This window comes from Lithobates pipiens, unplaced genomic scaffold, assembly GCF_037356315.1.
Source record: "Lithobates pipiens isolate NorthernLeopardFrog02 unplaced genomic scaffold, aLitPip1_a1.2 Scaffold_16, whole genome shotgun sequence".
NCBI classification, from domain to species: domain Eukaryota; kingdom Metazoa; phylum Chordata; class Amphibia; order Anura; family Ranidae; genus Lithobates; species Lithobates pipiens.
In genome coordinates, this window is record NW_027507748.1 from 164,988,914 (window position 1) to 165,001,879 (window position 12,966).

The 12,966-nt window shown below is 43.5% G+C and overlaps 1 protein-coding gene across 1 annotated transcript in view; it reads left to right on the top strand.

The window, feature by feature from the left end:
- Positions 1 to 320: 320 nt before the first annotated feature.
- The window catches only part of MAP3K15 (mitogen-activated protein kinase kinase kinase 15), a 287,980-nt gene continuing 275,334 nt past the window's right edge, over positions 321 to 12,966 (top strand). Inside the window, exon 1 of the mRNA XM_077480742.1 lies at positions 321 to 2,684. Coding sequence (XP_077336868.1) covers positions 2,291 to 2,684 — 394 coding nt within the window. The 5' untranslated portion in view covers positions 321 to 2,290. The remainder of the gene's footprint in view (positions 2,685 to 12,966) is intronic.

Sequence of the window (12,966 nt, forward strand, 5' to 3'; positions counted from 1 at the left end):
TTTATAAACGTGATTTATTCTACATTATGGTGGTGTTGGTGACACTCTTTTGTGTCTCATTAGATTTGACTTGTGTGACCAAATGTGGAGGTTGTGGCCAGGTGTGTGTGTGACTGGCGGTGTGTGTACACAGGGTGTGTTCTCATTCACCTCAGCCCCCTGTTATTAGAGGAAGTGCTGGAAGTTCAGCTATATTCCCCATACAGCCGCCACTCCCCGCTCAGCACTGACACGGGTCACACGACACTGTCTTGTCCCTCATAACACAATAGACTCCAGCGTGTGAATGACCGGCCTCGGAGGAGGAGGTGCCATTTACAGCTGGAGGCAGAGGGAGGGGGACCCGTCCCGCCCTTCCAGGACAAGACATGAGAGTGGGAGCTGAGCCCGGCCGCCTTATTACACACAGTGACACCGAGGAGACACAGGGCACCGCCACCACTCACATGGGGAGGACATCACTCAGCAACATGGGCCATGACTGATCCCCGCACAGGACTCTATATGGGAACTCACTGACAGGGTGCTGGAGGGATTCCAGGAAAGTTACTTTTTATATCAACTCAGCAGCTGTTCTGACTACATTCAGATCCCTGGACACAGACACAGAGCCTGCATTGAGAGCAGACTACATTCTGCACTGATTACATACAGATCCATAGACATAGAGCATGCATTGAGATTATACTATGTGCTGTACTGATTACAGATCCATAGACATAGAGCATGCATTGAGAGCAGGTTACATCCTGTACTGATTACATACAGATCCATAGACACAGAACATGCATTGAGATCAGACTGCATTCTGTACTGATTGCATACAGATCCATAGACATAGAGCATGCATTGAGATTATACTATGTGCTGTACTAATTACAGATCCATAGACATAGAGCATGCACTGAGATTAGACTATATGCTGTACTAATTACAGATCCATAGAGCATGCATTGAGAGCAGACTACATTCTGTACTGATTACATACAGATCCATAGACATAGAGCCTGCACTGAGAGCAGGTTACATCCTGTACTGATTAAATAGAGAGCCATAGAGCCTACATTGAGAGCTGACTGCTTTCTGTACTTATTACATAGAGATACATAGAGCCTGCACTGAGATCATACTATTCTGTACCGAATACATACAGATCCATAAAGCCTGCACTGAGATCAGACTCTATTCTGTACTGATTACATACAGATCTATAGACATAGAGCATGCATTGAGAGCAGGTTACATCCTTTACTGATTAAATAGAGATCCATAGAGCCTGCACTGAGATCAGACTATATTCTGTACTTATTACATACAGAACCATAGAGCATGCATTGAGATCCGACTATATTCTGTACTTATTACATATAGAACCATAGAGCCTACATTGAGATCAGACTATATTCTGTATTTATTACATACAGAACCATAGAGCCTGCATTGAGATCAGACTATATTCTGTACTTATTACATACAGATACATAGAACATGCATTGAGATCAGAATATATTCTGAATTGATTATATACAGATACATAGAGCATGCATTGAGATCAGACTATATTCTGTATTTATTATATACAGAACCATAGAGCATGCATTGAGATCAGACTATATTCTGTACTTATTACATACAGATACATAGAACATGCATTGAGATCAGAATATATTCTGAATTGATTATATACAGATACATAGAGCCTGCACTGAGATCAGAATATATTCTGTATTTATTATATACAGAACCATAGAGCATGCATTGAGATCAGACTATATTCTGTACTAATTGCACACAGATCTATAGAGCCTGCACTGAGATCAGAATATATTCTGTATTGATTAAACACCATAGAGCATGCATTAAGATCAGACTATATTCTGTACTGATTTCATATAGATCCATAGAGCCTGCATTGGTATCAGACTATATTCTGTACTGATTACATATAGATCCACAGAGCATGCACTAAAATCCGAATATATTCTGTTCTGATTACATACAGATCCATAGACATAGAGCCTGCATATATCCTCAGACTATAGTCTACACTGATCAGTAAACTTCCACTGACTCTACAGCTGCTGCAGGTGACATCTCTCACACGACTTTCTAGAATTTAAAATTCATTGGCGGAGCTGCTCTTCTGCTTATTCTGTGACATGTAGCACAGATGAGATGAGCCCTGTGTCCTGCTCTACCCTCTTATATAGTGTGGATTCAATCTAAGGGGTTGATCAGAGCCCCCCCCCTCTCCCCCCCAACCACCAGTGACTATACAGAGTCCTGTCCAATGTGGGGAGGGACAGAAGCAGCACCTGTCAGCATGGAAAGCAATGGGCTCTATGCTTCAACGCAGGCACCTGTAGAGATGGGGGTTTGCAGCCAGGCTGGATCAGGGGGGGAAGTTCAGTGTGCACCATCATCGGGGGTGCCGGGGGTCAGTTCTGCCCCTGAACCCCCAGGAGGAGGAGAGGGATCCCAGTGGATCAGCAAGCAAAGATCCTTGAGAGTGGTGTATGTCTTGAATGACAGTCTGAAGTCAGCCATGGGGGGCAGCCCTGAATCTGGAGCCCTGCAATGTCTGCACCGAGCCTGTGAGAGCGAGGGGGCGCAGCTGACCAGTGTGAACTTTGGGGAGCTGGATTTCGGGGAGACAGAGGTGCTGGACACCTTCTACGATGCAGGTAAGGCGACTGATCAGCATGGATACCCTGACATGTTTCACCTTTTTTTGGGGTAAAAATGTAAATAGAACATTGTGGAAGAGGCTGAGTTTTAATGGGGTGAAGATGTTCATTTTAAAGTCTCTAAAGCTTGATTGGCTTGCGGGCAAAATGGAAGTAATCCAACAGATCCTTAAATCCTACAATTCTCTGCCTGTCTTCTTCAACAAATGCCAATTGAATGTAGGAATATAAGTGCGGATGGAAGGTGTGTATCTCAATTGCACCACATCCCTTTTATTGCATAGTGAAAATTGTACCAAAAATAGGAATGGGATTTTCAGGTTGCTTAGATTATAACCAAAGATAACAGTTAAAATTGGACAATTTTTATTACAAATATTACATAAAATCTGTAACAGAAGTTTGAAGAGATTCCTAGTAGACATCCACTTCACACCCTATGGCAGTGATGGCGAACCTTGGCACCCCAGATGTTTTGGAACTACATTTCCCATGATGCTTTACTACACTGCAGAGTGCATGAGTATCATGGGAAATGTAGTTCCAAAACATCTGGGGTGCCAAGATTTGCCATCACTGCCCTATGGTGATATTGACAAGATCATTTACATAACTTCTTCTACATGTTTCGCCAACATGGCTTCTTCAGGCAGTATGTGTGTATAGGATACTAGTAAAAATACAAAAACATTCATATAACAAATGTCAATTGAACAGTTCAACTTTTGTTGAGCTGGATGGTGCCGACCATAGCTCGAGCTTTGCCCGATTCAGGAAATGGAACAAAATTCAAGCCTTGTATCCCTCCCCCCGCTGAGAGAACATAATGGCTCTGCAGAAGAGATTACCCCCATCAACACAGTGAATCAAACAATTTTCTTTCTTGCAACGCATGGTTGCAGTAAAGAGGAACACTCCATCCATGGCTGGCTTTAGGGCCTATTCACCCACTGAAGTTCTGGTGTGTTGTGTTAACGCATTTGTGTTTTTTTCCCATGTTGTAACATGCATTGCTTTAGCAACACGCCAAAACTTCTGAGAAAATGGACATATACCATAGTGCATTATCCTGCGTTGTGGTACGCAGTAATGCTTGTGAGTTGGAGCTGTCCAGTTGCATTGGGTTGGGTTTCAAAAGGAATGGCATTGCAATGTGCTAAAGCAAGTAATGTGTGTCTGCCTAGGTTCACATTGATGCAGTACGGGGAACCGCCTTAGGCAATCGGAAGTTCTTGGGGACACAGACAGCAATAAAAACTTGGCAGAAGTTCTAGGCTTTCCCCTAGAGATACACTGTAAAATAAAAATGTTCTTTTATTGAAACATAGACATTGAAAACTGTGAGGCTCGGTTCACACAGGGGCGACTTGTCCAGGCGACTTCGCCGCCTGACAAGTCGTGCTCCGTTCTGTACTATGGAACCGTTCTAATAGGAGCGACTTAGAAAAAAGGTTCCTGTACTACTTTTGCGGCGACTTCGGGCGACTTGCATTGACTTCTATACAGAAGTCGTTTTTCAAGTGGCCGCTGATCGTGTGCAGGCCGCGGCAGGTCGCGGCGCTGCAAGTCATGCCGCCCACTGTGTGAACCGAGCCTTACAGTTTTTTTTTTTTTTTTTTTTAGATAACTGCTCCTTTGAAGTCATCTTACCATTCATATTCCAGGAATGTGTAGACTGAGGCGGTTTTCAGTCGTTTAAGAGATAGAAATAACCTCTAAATAACGCCTGAAAACCACCTCCCATTCATTTCAGTGTGTCTTTTCAAACTGGGGCAGTGCGCTAGCGGGACGTTAGGAAAAGTCCCGCAAGCAGCTTCTGTGGGGCAATTTGGGAGTGCTCCCAAAAAGCCCTACCCATTGAAATGAATGGGCAGCCCTTCGGAAGCGCCGCAACACGGGTGCTTTTAACCTCTTCTTTTGGGGTTAAAAGCGCCTCGCTAGCATCCGAAAAGCACCACTTAAACAGCGCTAATGTGGCTGCGGCTCAATGTGAAAGGGATCTGACTTCTGCAATGTTTATTGACGTGGTGCCAGTGGGAGAAAATAGTGCCCCATCTTTGGAATTTGGGTGATGATTAGTGCCCAATTGTTGGTGTCAGTGGGAAAATAGCACCCTGTTGTTGTCAGTGGCAGGAATTATGCCCCATTGTTGGTGTCAGTGGGCAGAATAGTGTCTCATATCAGTGGGATGAATAGTGCCCCAAAGGCCAAATAAAGGCAAGCAAAGCGCCACACCTCACCCCCCAGGCTGCAGTTTGGAGAACCCAGCTCTACAGAACGATATACCAGATGCATGGTCGCCCATGGTATGTGATGCAGGATGGAGTTTGCTTTGAGAAGGTGATGCCCAGGCAGGTATTCATTGTCAATCCATGAACACAGGTTCCCTTCTCAGACAGTTTCCACATGGGACAAATTGCTCATTCTCTGCTGTCCTTGGCTGAAGTGGAGTGGTGGGGGGCTGAAGAGAAGGTAATAATGTGGAGCTGAAATAGGAGACAATTAGGTGAACCTGATGGTGTGGCCCGCATGGCTGTTAGAACCTAGAACTCAAATATAGAGATACAGTGCCTTGAAAAAGTATTCACACCCCTTGAAATTTGCCACATTTTGTCATGTTACACCAAAAACGTAAATTTATTTTATTGGGATTTTATATGATAGTCCTATGAGGCATTGCAAGGCTGACAGTTAAAAGCATGACTCCCAAAAGCATGATGGGACTTGTAGTTCCGCAACTGGAGGACCACAGGTTGAGCACCCTTGATAGTGGAACCAATTACATTCAGAAGTCACCTAATTAGTAAATAGAGTTCATCTGTGTATAATTTAATCTCAGTGTAAGCCATTCTATGAAGCCCTCAGAGGTTTGTTAGAGGACCTTAGTGAACAAACAGCATCATGAAGAACAAGGAACACATCAGACAGGTTAGAGATATGTTGTGGGGAAGTTTAAAGCAGGGGTAGGTTATAAAAAAAATCTCAAGCTTTAAACATCCCACGGAGCACTGTTCAACCCATTATCTTAAAATGCAAACAGTATGGCACAACTACAAACCTACCAAGACATGGCAGTCCACCTTAACTGACAGGCCGGGCAGGGAAAGCATTAATCAGAGAAACAGCCAAGAGGCTGATGGTAACTCTGGAGGAACTGCAGAGATCCACAGCTCAGGTGGGAGAATCCGTCCACAGGACAACTATTAGTCGTGCTCTCTACAAATCTGGCCTTTATGGAAGAGTGGTAAGAAGAAAGCCATTGTTAAAAGAAAGTCATAAGAAGTCCAGCTTGCAGTTTTCGAGAAGCCATGTGGGGGACACAGCAAACATGTGGAAGAAGGTTCTCTGGTCAGATGAGACCAAAATTGAACTTTTTGGCCTAAAAGCAAAATGCTATGTGTGGTGGAAAACAAACATTGCACATCACTCTGAACACACCATCCCCACCGTGAAACATGGTGGTGGCAGCATCATGTTGTGGGGATGCTTTTCATCAACAGGGACAGGAAAGCTGGTCAGAGTTGATGTAAAGATGGATGGAGCTAAATGTAGGGCAATGTTAGAAGAAAACCTGCATCTGCGAAAGACTTGAGACTGGTGCAGAAGTTCATCTTCCAGCAGGACAATGACCCTAAACATACAGCCAGAGCTACAATAGAATGGCTTAGATCAAAGCATATTCATGTGTTAGAATGGCCCAGTCAAAGTCCAGACCTAAATCCAATTGAGAATCTGTGGCAAGACTTGAAAATTGCTGTTCACACAAGCTCTCCATCCAATCTGACAGACCTTGAGCTATTTTGCAAAGAAGAATGGGCGAAAATGGCACTCTCTAGATATGCAAAGCTGGTAGAGACATCCCCAAAAAGACTTGCAACTGTAATTGCAGTGAAAGGTGGTTCTACAAAGTATTGACTCAGGGGGGAAGAATACAAATGCGCACCACACTTTTCACAAATTTATTTGTAAAAAAATTTGAAAACCATTTATCATTTTCCTTCAACTTCACAATTCTGCGCCACTTTGGGTTGGTCTATCACATAAAATCCCAATAAAATACATTTATGTTTTTGGTTGTAACATGACAAAAGGTGGAAAATTTCAAGGCGTATGAATACTTATTTAAAGCACTGTATCTACACTAAAATTCCAACAAGATGTAGGAAGTGATTCCTAAAGCTAAACTTCACCCAAAATGGGAAGTCCTACTTGTTTGCATCTTACCCCTTTCCTCTACTACATTTTTCACTTTTTTTGGGGGGGGGTACCCCGCAGGTACTTGGTTTTGGTTTTGACAGGTACCCGCTCCTACTTGCGGTCAGATTGCCACAGCAATCAGTGTGTAAGTTCAGCCCCCGCTTACCCCCCCTGCAGCCTTCTGGAACACATCACAGGTCCCAGAAGACTGCGGGACAATTCTCAGCTCTAGCATATGCAGTGGGAAACCAGCTGTGAAGCTGGAAGGCTTCAAGGGATTTTGTGGATAAACAGAGAATGTTTAACCTCCCTGGCGGATATCCCGAGTGTGGCTGGGGGTTAAATTTCAGTACCTTTATCGGTAACCCCGGGCCACACTCCGGATTGCATTGCAGAATCCTAGTCCAGGTTGCTTACCTTGTCACCAGGATCCTGCGATGTCCGTCACGCTGTGTCTGCAGGCTGTGTCCTCCACCCGATGCTGTGTACCGGACTCTGTTCCCTGCGGGCGCCATGATGCATGGGGGCGGAGCCCGGCAGCAAATTAAAAAAGTACACAAAAAATAACACATACAGTACACTGTAGTCTTACAGTTTGCATTTTTGTATCAAATTATTTCACATCCCTTTGGTCCCTAATGCTTTGTCCAGTGCCCTGCATACACTTTTATATTATATATAATGTTCTTTCTGCCTGGAAACTTGAGATTGTTCATGGCAACCAAAAAGTTTCTCTTTACATCAAAAGTGGTTTTAGACCAGTTAGAAAACAGCGATAGTAAATTAGAACACTTGCAGAATTGAGCACTAGTGAATCGTGGGGAAAATGTATTTTATTATTATATTATTATTTTTTATAATTATTTATATTTATTTATTATATTATAATTTATGATTTTGTGTTTCAAACGTCATCATACCCGGGATATCTATTAAACTCTTGTTTGGACAGATTTAAGTATGTTATTGATAAGAATTACAGGCCTACAATATAAAATGCCAAATTTCTATGAAAAATAATAGTACCGCTTTGAGATGCAAAAATCTGATATAATCATACCACCAGGGAGATTAAGTGTGTTATTACTAAGAATTACAGACCCACAATATAAAACTCCAAATTTCTATGCAAAACAACGTATCGCTTTGAGACTCAAAAATCTGACATAATCATACCACCAGGGTGGTTTACCAAGAGTATTGAATATTCAATTTTATTAATCACATAAAAAATCCCAAAAGATAAAATAACATAAAAGCAATGCTTAAAACATACAGAGATCATGTATCACCTACCCCACATGAGGTCAACAATCTAGCGAAAGACCCCCTAGGTTCTACAGAGCATGGGGTGGTGAACCCAACACGTTTTGAGAAAAAAGTGTTGTCTTCTTCTTCAGGGGATTATCTATAAAACATTCAGTATTCTAAGTATATGTCCTGTGACGTAAAAAAATAGTACTACAACAATTTTATTCTCCGGGGTGTCTGCTTTCAGAAAATATATAATGTTTGGGGACCTTCAGACCTAAAACAATCTTTTAACCATGTGTGCAAAAAAGGGCAGAAACATCTCTGGCAGTGGAAAGGTTAAAGGTAGACTTCAGTTAGAAATGAAAATGAAGTCCTGAAATGCGTAAAGGAACCCAGCCCACATGCCTAGGGCCTTAGATTGTCATTCAGACGTTGCTATGTTGTTCACCTGAATTGATATTTTTGGTAGATCAGAATTACATCTCCTGACATTTTCTTACAGCAATCTACAAGAAAGATATATTTATATAAGTAAAAGGTGAGAAAAATATATTTTTACTGATATAAAGCTGAGCAGGATACATTGTGGTGAGTGAGTTTTTTCTTTAACTACTTCTCGACCATCTCACGCAGATATACTGTGGCAGAAGGGCATGTACAGGCAGATTAACATACCTGTAGGTTGCCTTTAAAAGGCAGGTTGCCGGCGCACGTGCACCCCCCGCCGCGAGCTCCATGAGTGTGATCGCAGGTCCGCGGGGATTCCCGCGATCGTCTCACGGGGAGGAAGAACAGGGGAAATGCTAGTGTAAACAAGCGTTTCCCCGTTTTGCCTAATGACACTGACACTGATCACCGCTCCCTGTGATCGGGAGCGGTGATCAGTGTCGTGTCATACACAGCCCCTCCCCACCACAGTTAGAATCACTCCCTAGGACACACTTAACCCCTACAGTGCCACCTAATAGTTAACCCTTTCACTGCCAGTCACATTTACACAGTAATCAATGCATTTTTAATTGCACTGATCGCTGTATAAAAGTGAATGGTCCCAAAATCACGCCAAAAGTGTCCGATGTGTCCGCCATAATGTCGAATTCCCAGCTTCTAGCTTCAGCTTGTTCAATTAGGCTTTGCCAAAAAAACTGGAAGCTGATTGGTTTCTATGCAGAGCTTACTACTCCAGTTCTACTCCAGTTTTAGTAAATCAACCCCAAGGCAATAGCATGTTTCAAGCTTTATATTATAATTTCCTGCAATAGAACGAATGTATTCAGGCTGGGTTCACACTAGAGCATGTAGTGGCTGAGAACAGGGGGTCCGGTGTGTCTCCATTCACTGGTTCAGGTCCGATTTCAGTCCGAATTTTGGGAAAACGGACCAAAAGACGCACAGGGCTCCTGTGCAATTCCCACTGGAGCCGCTGCAGAGATGTGAGAAACCCACATCCGATTCGCAATAGTATGAACCCAGCCTAAAAGTGTCTACCGCCCTTCACAACAAACCTATTGTTCCTGCATTAAGAGTAAGTATAGCTGGAATATAGCTGGTATGGGCAGTACAAGGTTTACTATAATTAGAACTGTCAGTTTTGCATAACAGTAACAAATCAGATTCAGATTTTTGGATTTCAACATTTTCGTTTTTCATTTTCTGTCTAAATCTGGTGACTGTTAAGCCCGGTACACACGATGAGTTTATCGGACAATGATTGTTATTTTTGCATGCTTATATCGAAAATGGAGAGGTTACTAAAGCTACGAAACTTCTCATACGACAGAATAAAAATTCAGAAGTGATGTAACTGTACTGATTAAACGAAAATAGTACGATCTGGCATGTGTCCCATTGGATCATTTTGCACGATCTGTCCTGATCGGCTCTTGAGAGCTGTGTACTATCGATCAGATTATCATACGACCGATTCAAATGCGGTATTTTTCGGACAGTTTTCCAATCATGTGTACGGGCCTTTATGCAAGATAGAAACTTCTTATTCATATGACTTCATTCCAGCCTCCTACATGTCAGACGCTGGGTTTCCTCTGGGTTTCCTGTTCAGTGGAATTCAAAGGCTTCAATCTGCAGTAGGTGGGTTGGTCATTCATTCCTTTACAATTACAGTTTAAAATTCCTGTTCTACTACTTTGCCATCTGTTGATTTGTTACAGATTTTTACATTCTATTTTAGATCTGGTAAAATGTTACATATGGAACTATAACAAGCTACACCTAGTCCTGCAATCCACATGTGTGATCTTTTTAACTTCCTAATTTACATTGTCTACTTGGGATTTACACACCCTGACACACTGGGGTTGATTTACTAAAGACAAATAGTTTGTGCACTTTGCAAAATGCAGTTGCTCCAGAGCTTATTAAATGAGCAGAAGCTCTGCTGACTTCCATCATCCAAACATCTGCAAGTAAAAATACATTTTTTTTCTTTCCTTGTATGTGATTGGGTATTCTTTGTAAAGTGAAACTTTTCCTCATTTACTAAGCTCTGGAGCAACTATACTTGCAGCGTGCAACTGCACTTTGCAAAGTGCACAATCTGTTTGCCTTTAGCAGGGCTGGACTGGGACAAAAATTTGGCCCTGGAAACACGCAAAAAACAGTATATAAACTGTACGCAATTGCTCAAAAAAAGCCCCCCTTACATCAGGGTCCCCAGAGAGCCCCTCCTTACATCTGGGTCCCCAGAGAGTCCCCCAATTACATCAGGGTCCCCAGAGAGCCTCCCCTTACATCAGGGTCCCCAGAGAGCCCCTCCTTACATCAGGGTCCCCAGAGAGCCCCCCACTTACATCAGGATCCCCAGAGAGCCTCCCCTTACATCAGGGTCCCCATATAGCCTTCCCCTTACATCAGGGTCCCCAGAGTGCCCCTCTTACATCAGAGTCCCCAGAGATCACCCACCTTACATCAGGGTCCCTAGAGAGCCAACCCCTTACATCCGGGTCCCCACAGAGCCCCCCCTTACATCCGGGTCCACGGAGAGCCCCTCCTTACATCAGGGTCACCAGAAAGAGGGCAGGTAGTGGGCCGGGACCCTGTGGTTGGGGACTCCTGGACTGACTCGGGGCTATGGGCCCCAGATTCGGGGCTATAGCCCCAAAAGTCCCCCCCAGCGATGCCACTGGCTGTCACTGAAACCGGCCCACTGAGCCATCGGCCCACCGGGAAACTCCCTATAGTCCCTATGGCCAGTACATGCCTGGCCTTTAGTAATCAACCCCACTGTCTGGGAAGCAGGCTGACACTGATATCCACTTTGCAGCTTTCTGTTTCATCCAGTTCTTGTTCCATAGGCCTCATGCACAATGGTGTTTTTTGCAGCTGCTTCTAGGGGTGTCAGGCATGTTAGCCTATGGAGTTGATTTACTAAAGGCAAAAAGACTGTGCACTTTGCAAAGTGCAGTTGCTCCAGAATTTAGTAAATGAGCAGAAGCTCTGCTGACTTTTATCAAACGATCATCTGCAAGCAAAAATTCATTTTTTTAAATTTGCCTTGCATATGATTGGATATTCTTTGCAAAGTGAAGCTTTACCTCATGTACTAACCTCTGGAGCAACTGCCCTTGCAGAGTGAAATTGCAATTTGCAAGTTGCACAGTCTATTGGCCTTTAGCAAATCAACCCCAATGTTTCCATGCACGCATTGGTGTTGATTTACTAAAGGCAAATAGGCTGTGCATTTTCCAAAGTGCAGTTGCACTCTGCAAGTACAGTTGCTCCAGAAGGGGCATTTTAACTTCAGTCCCATTTTAGTCTTCTGCAAATGTTTTATTTTTAGTCATAGTCTTTGACAAAAATGCCATTTTAGTTTTAGTCCAATTTTAGTCAATGTATTTTAGTCGACTAAAATCTCCAGTACATTTTAGTCTATTAAAATAATTTTAGTCAACTAAAATCTAATGTGTTTAGTTAAATTGTAGTACATTATTTAAGCATTTCTCTAGAATTTCCAAACGTATTATATACCCCTGGAATAAAAAAATTGAATATCATGTTATTATTTATGGTATTAAGGTTTGAATAAACTCACAGATACAGATTTAGCCACTCTGGACACTCTAAGGAGGCCTCTAATGCTGCACAGTGCTCTGGATGGTGGTCTGAGGAGACTAGTAATGCTGCACAGTGCTCTGGATGGTGGTCTGAGGAGACCAGTAATGCTGCACAGTGCTCTCAATGGTGTTTTGAGGAGGCTTGTATTGCTCCATAGTGCTCTGGACGGTGGTCTGAGGAGGCCTGTAATGCTGCACAGTGCTGGATGGTGGTCTCAGGTCTGAGAGATGGCCTGTAATGCACACTGCCCTGGATGCCACTGCCAGTGGTTAGAGGAGGACTGTGCAATGCACACACAGTGCTGGATGGCGGTCTGAGGGGAAACCTCAAGCCTGCTGTAATTGTAATGTAATGCTCTAGACGTGGGCACCTTTCTGGCGGTCGTCTCGTCGGGACTCGGGAGTGGGACAGTCTTGTTGGAACTCAAGAGGCCTGCCTGTCTGCAATGCGCAGTGCTACTCTGGTCTCTGGCAGTCACGGTGCACACAGTCGCTTGCTTGGTTGCTGGGAGCGGAAGCAGGCAGAGCTCTGTGAAAACTGGAAGTTAGTTCTTGAGGGCAAACGGGAAGTTGCCATTTTTGTCCCATTTTCGTTCGTTAACCACTTAAGCCCCGGACCAATTTGCAGCGAAAGGACCAAGCCCCTTTTTGCGATTCGGCACTGCGTCAATTTAACTGACAATTGCGCAGACGTGCGACGTGACTCCCAAACAAAATTGGCGTCCTTTTTTTCCCCACAAATAGAGCTTTCTTTT